The 6,000-nt window shown below is 54.8% G+C and overlaps 1 protein-coding gene across 2 annotated transcripts in view; it reads left to right on the top strand.

Annotated features, from left to right (window-relative positions):
- The first annotated feature begins 1,892 nt into the window (after positions 1 to 1,892).
- The window catches only part of JPH3 (junctophilin 3), a 42,911-nt gene continuing 38,803 nt past the window's right edge, over positions 1,893 to 6,000 (top strand). For both annotated transcript variants that reach the window (XM_048959059.1, XM_048959061.1), the window contains exon 1: positions 1,893 to 3,050. In XM_048959059.1, the coding sequence (XP_048815016.1) occupies positions 2,669 to 3,050 (382 nt within the window). In that variant the 5' untranslated portion in view covers positions 1,893 to 2,668. The remainder of the gene's footprint in view (positions 3,051 to 6,000) is intronic.

The following is a 6,000-nucleotide window of genomic DNA, read 5'->3' as shown; positions in this document are numbered from 1 at the left end:
GATTCTAAACCCTGGCCTTTGGGTAAAGTCTGGGAAAAACAGATTTATCCGGGGTGTAGGAAGAGTTGGAGGCAGCAGAGTGGCTGTGTTGCACTTGGCCTCCCCACCATGATGGCCCCAGCATTCCCAATCACCCAACCAGACTGCCAACGTGCCATTGGCCATTACTTGAGCATCCCGAAGCTCATCACAAATTCTTTGATAACAACCACACTCCTCCCCAGCAAACTCCCCCTCCTGCCATAGGGCAGTGGGACGCACAACAGGCACACTGCAAAACCAGAACCCACTCATGGACAGAAAAAGATGCAATACCTGGCTGTATTTTTAGCATAGAAACTGCCCACGCTTCAGACACAGATGTGCAGTTCCTAAATGAAGGCTGGTTTTAGAATCACAGAATCACTAAGGTAGGAAAAGACCTCGAAGGCCATCAAATCCAACCCCAACCCATCCCACCGTGCCCATTAGGTCCCTCAGTGCCACATCTTCATGGTTCTGGAGCATCTTCACCACCTCCCTGTGCACTTTGAGTGCCTGACTGCTCTTGGGAGAAGAAATCATTCCTAATATCCAACCTGGATAAAAACCAGGAACCATTCTGATAGGCCTGCAGTACCCTAGAAGCCGATCTTGTATTTAAACACTTTATTGGTAGTGTTTTCCTTGGCAAGTTTGGAGGTTTCCACTCACAGGCTTTCTCTTTCATGAAAAAAAAGAGGGGGGAGTTGGCAGCTGCCAAAATCTGCAGTACCTGAAGCGTGGAATTTTGGGGGAGAAGAAAGCATAGAGTGCAGTTATCACATTAAGGACTCAGAGTGGTTTGAAAACACATTTTCCACTGAAAAAAAGCTGAAGTGGGAGAGTTCCCACCCACTGTGGTTGCTCCTCTTCCCTCCAGCTCCTGCGAGGAGGAAGACTTCCTCCAGATGAGGGTGGTTTTGTACACCAGAAAATGCATCGAGAGAGAAGGAGAGTGGGGAGCACAGCCCCATAGCTCGCATTGGGTGGGCATGGAGGCAGGAGGGACTCGGGGGGACGCAGCTGAGATGTCAGGACTGAAATCCCATGGTTGGAAGGGATGGGAGAAGGGTGGAATTGCAGAGCTGAATGATCACGAAGGTTGGAAAAGAGCTCTGCAATCGTCCAATCCAACCACCACGTTGTGTTTGGTCGTATGAGTGGGAACGGCTTCACCTTGTGCCAGGGGAAGGCCAGGTGGGATGTTAGGAGCAATTGCTTCTCCTGAAGAGTGGTGGTGCATTGGCACGGGCTGCACAGGGAGAAGTGGGGTCACCATCCCTGGGGGTGCTCCAGAACCATGGGGATGTGGCACTGTGGGACGTGGTGGGGTGGGTTTGGGGTTGGACCTGAGGATCTTGGGGGTCTTTTCCAACCTGAGGGATTCTGCGATTCTCTTTTCACACAGCTCCCAGATTTGACTCCAGGAGCACCTTTCTCACTATCCTTCTCAACAGAGCTCCCCTTCGGCCCTCATTCACTTGCATGTGAAAGCAAACGCAGCAGGCACACGGATGCTGCCAACACCTGGCACAAGCATTGCAGGATGGGGACACTGCGTGCTCCTGGACGATCCCACATCTCCCACCATCCTGTAAACCGCCCCCTCCCCCCGGGCCCGGCATCTCAGGCCCTGCACACCATCCCGAGCGCCCCGGGATGCCGAAGGGAGGGGACATAGCCTGGAGCGATGCGAATCAATAAGCGGGGTTGCGGCGTGCCGGATCCCAAACGGAAGGAGCGGGGAGGGATGGAGAGAGAAATCCAACCCCGGCAGCATCCTTCTGGAGGGAGGGAGGGAGAGAAGGAGGGAGGGAAGAAGGGAGGGAGGGGGCAGCCGCAGCCGCTGTCTCTTTAAATCCACCCGGAGCTGAGGCAGAGCAGCAGCCCAGGATCCTCGCTCGTTGATAAGCAGGATTTAGCCCCGTGGGAAGGAGGGGGAGCGAGGGTCGGGCCGCGCTCCCCCCCCCCTCGGGGCCTGGCGGAGAGCAGCATGCGGGCACGGGCGGCCCCAGCGAGCGGCTCCCGCGGCGGGCAGAGCTGCAGGGGAGCGGCGGCTGCGGGAGAGGCTTTTTAGGACGTGCGTAGGGCGAGGCCGGGAGGCGGTGGGGGAACCGCATTGCTGCTGAGCCATGCGCCGGGGCCGGGCGGCCTGAGCCGGGAGCGGGGGGGGCCTCCCTCCCTCCCAGCCCCGTTATTTCCATCCTCTTGGCGTTTGGCCTCTTTTTTTTTTTTTCTTTTTTTTTTTTTTCCTTCTATTCCCCCCCACCCCTTCTTCTCTCTCTCTCTCTCTCTCCCCCTCCACCCCCGTTTTCTGCCGTGGATGGTTTTTAGGTGGAGTCGTTTGCACCAAAACCCAATAGCTGCCGCTGTTCTTGCTGCTATTTTTTTTTTTTTTAATGATACTGTTTCCACAGCAGGGGAAGAGCCAACCGATCCCGAACACACTCCCAGAGAATGAATAATCACGAGGAACTGGCTTGAGCAGCGGCTGGATCTGGTGCATGATTGCAACCTGATTTTTCTATCTTTTTTTTTTCTCCAAGTCATCGTTCTCCTTTTCTCTCCCGCATCATTTTTTTATTATTATTATTATTATTCTTTTTTCTTTTCACCTTTTGGGGGATTTGCAAACCGAATTACATGCATGTCCAGTGGGGGAAGGTTTAATTTTGACGATGGAGGGTCGTACTGTGGAGGCTGGGAGGACGGAAAGGCTCATGGCCACGGAATCTGTACCGGCCCCAAGGGTCAAGGTGAATATTCGGGCTCCTGGAGTCACGGCTTTGAGGTGTTGGGGGTCTACACTTGGCCCAGCGGCAACACTTACCAGGGCACCTGGGCGCAGGGCAAGCGCCATGGCATTGGCATGGAGAGCAAGGGGAAGTGGGTGTACAAAGGAGAGTGGACCCACGGATTTAAGGGACGGTACGGGGTCCGAGAATGCACTGGAAATGGGGCCAAGTATGAAGGCACCTGGAGCAATGGATTACAGGATGGCTACGGGACTGAGACCTACTCGGATGGAGGTAGGTGGTGTCTTGATATCTCCCAAGCTGGGGCAGGAAGTGTGGGTACCAGCGATGGGTGTGTGGGTACCAGCGAGGGATGTATGGGGATCAACGATGTGTGGGTACCAGAGATGGATGTGTGGGTACCAGAGATGGATGGGCACCACTGAGGGATGCGTGGGTACCAGTGATGTATGGGTACCAATGATGGGTGCATGGGTACCAACAATCTGTGTGTACCAGTGAGGGATGCATGGGTACCAGTGGTGGATATATGGGTACCAATGATGGGTATATGGGTACCAACAGCCTGTGGGTACCGTGAGGGATATTTGGGTACCAACAATGTGTGGGTACCACTGATGGATGCGTAGGTAGCAGTGAGCTTTATGTTCAGCCCCCAGGCTTGAGCTGAAGTCTGGGACATGGCAACCTGCTTGCTTGCTTGCTGCTCACTGCCCCACAGGAGATAAGGCAGCAGCCAGCATGCCACCAGGCCACCTCTTTGCCAGAGGTAGCCCCACATGTTCAGCTGGTCACAGCACCAGGCCTGCACCTACAAAGGCTTTTTTGGGAGAGGGGATGAGATGCTGGTACCTGAGCAATGGAGGACAAAGCAGGGAGGATGGGGTGGGCCCAGCTGGTGGGAGCAGCCTGAGTTGCACATGGGACAGGGCAGTTCTGCACCACTGTAACCTGTAGGATTTGCATTGGAGTGGATGCAGCAAAGCAGGGCAGAGGGGAGCGGAGCATGCAGGGATGTCTGGGGCAGATCCATGCAGCTCTATTGCAGCAAACCCTTTATATGAAAGGCCGAGGGCTTCGTGAACACCCTGCCTTCAGCCCCACACTTAATGAATAATGCCCAGGCAAAAGAATTTAATTCAGACAAGAGTCTTACATTCCTAGTTTACGGCTTAATGCTTAGCGTAGGGGCTCAGAGGGATCACAGAAGCTATTCTCTGCCGTCAACGCGGCTTAGCGAGATGTGGAGGGGAAAACCAGGATTAAATGGGGAAAAAAACAAAACAAAACAAACAAGAAAACCCAATTGGAGTGATCAGCAATCGCCGGGCTAACGAGCTTTAGGGCCAAACGAGGGAAAACAGCTGGTGCTCTCCTTAAGTGGCTGTATCATCCTCCGTAGCCTTTCGGGGTCCTTCCATCTGGATTGCCACCATGATAAGAGCCAGGCCTACCTCCCTGCAGCAGGGCTTTGCTTTTCTGGTGGATGTGCACCACCCCAAGCGGGTTCCTTATATTTTATGGCATTATGGTTTACCAGGATGGCCACGGTCAGGGGACTGCAGGAACTGAGCTCCGTCGCAGCCTTCCTGACAGGTGCTGCGAGAGCTTTCTCCAGCAAGCCTGGTGCTGCCCTATGATCAGACGTGGTACCTGCAGCTCTTTGTGCTCTCTGAGGGAGAGGGAGAAGAGATCGCTTTCTTTTTAAAGATAATTTGCTCGGGGGGAGGGGGGGCTTTCTCTGAGAGGAAAATACGGCTGCACCTTTTGTTTCAGATGCCTGGAATAATGCTGGGATTGGTTGGGTTTGGGTTTGGGAGCGATCCCTACATCTGACATCCTTCTGCTGGGAATAAAACTCAGGCAGTGCTCACAGTGAGGGGTCAGCAGGGGGTGGGGGTGGTGTTCTGCATGATCTGAACTCCAGTGCTGCCCCCATACCAACCCCCCCAGCATTCTGACCCCACTGGGGGCATTTGTATGGAGAGCCCATGGTGTTGGGGACTGCTCTGGCCCCACACCTCTGTCACCCCCCACCCCATGCAGGACAGCACAGGGTGCATGCCCAAGCCAGGCTGCATGCTGCTCACTGCTCTGAGAAGCTACCAGAAGCCAACAGCTGCTGCTTCCATCTTGTCAGGCCAGCCCAGCTTCCCTGTGCTCAGGACCAAAAGCCTCTCCATGCACATCTTTGGTATTAGGAGGAGGTGTGAGATGGGCAGGGGAAGAGCAAAACGCTGTCCCCTGGGGACTGTATACAGTGCAGGGAGAAGGGAATGGCTGCATGGGGCCATACAGAGCTGCAGAGCTCATGGCCAGGTGCTGGGAATGGGGATATCCCATGCACACCCCCAATGCCCACGCTCTCTGATCCCATTTTGGCACAGGTAGGATGTACTTTACTGAACTCAGCTGCCAGCAGCCAGGGAGTCTTTCCCAATCCCAAATCCCCACTTTGGGTGGATTTGGACACCTTCAGACCTTTGGAAACCAAACCTTGGTGAACTCTGTGCTCTTGGGTGCAAGAAGCCAATGTTTGCACCAAGGGCACCGTGTAGCTGTGGTACAGGGGAGGCAGCTCTGAGGAAGGATGTTTCTCATTAATCTATTCAAGTTATTACCTCCATCAAACTGAAGTATCCTAGAATCCTCGCCCCAGCATCTGTCACTTGCCACCTACAGATAAATATTCATCCCTTACATGCTATTTTTTATAGCACATCAACCAGGCCTAGGGGATGGGCCCCTAAATGCACAGCCAGGCTGAGGAAGCAAGGTGCCACCAAATCCCTGCCTTTCACTCCAATTTCTCCTTGTGCAATAGCGTGAAGGACCAACCCCAAAACTCCCCCAGCCATTACCAGCGCTCTTAGGGATGCAGCATCTTGCCATGCACGCATCCATCGATGCATTCAGCTCAGGCACGGCAAACAATGCCTCCCTGCTCAGCACCCCCAGCTCACAGCCCCAGGCACCGTCCCCCCACGTCGGGTGCTGCCAACCCCCACACCAGCTGCCCCCGCAGGCAGCTTGCAGAGCTCACACCTCCCACACTGCCACGCTCAGCACCATGCACACACGCCTCTGCTCCCCACGCCGCTTCCCCACTCCATGCACAGACCCCCACTCACATGCTCTGCCCCCCCACTCTCTGCCCCATGCCCGTGCAAACTTGCTTCCCTGAGCCAAGCGGTTGCATGCACAGCGATGCAAACACACTGCA

Source organism: Lagopus muta, chromosome 12 (assembly GCF_023343835.1).
Source record: "Lagopus muta isolate bLagMut1 chromosome 12, bLagMut1 primary, whole genome shotgun sequence".
Lineage (NCBI taxonomy): Eukaryota > Metazoa > Chordata > Aves > Galliformes > Phasianidae > Lagopus > Lagopus muta.
The sequence above is the reverse complement of the archived record's forward strand: the minus strand, read 5'-3'. Positions and strand labels throughout refer to the sequence as shown.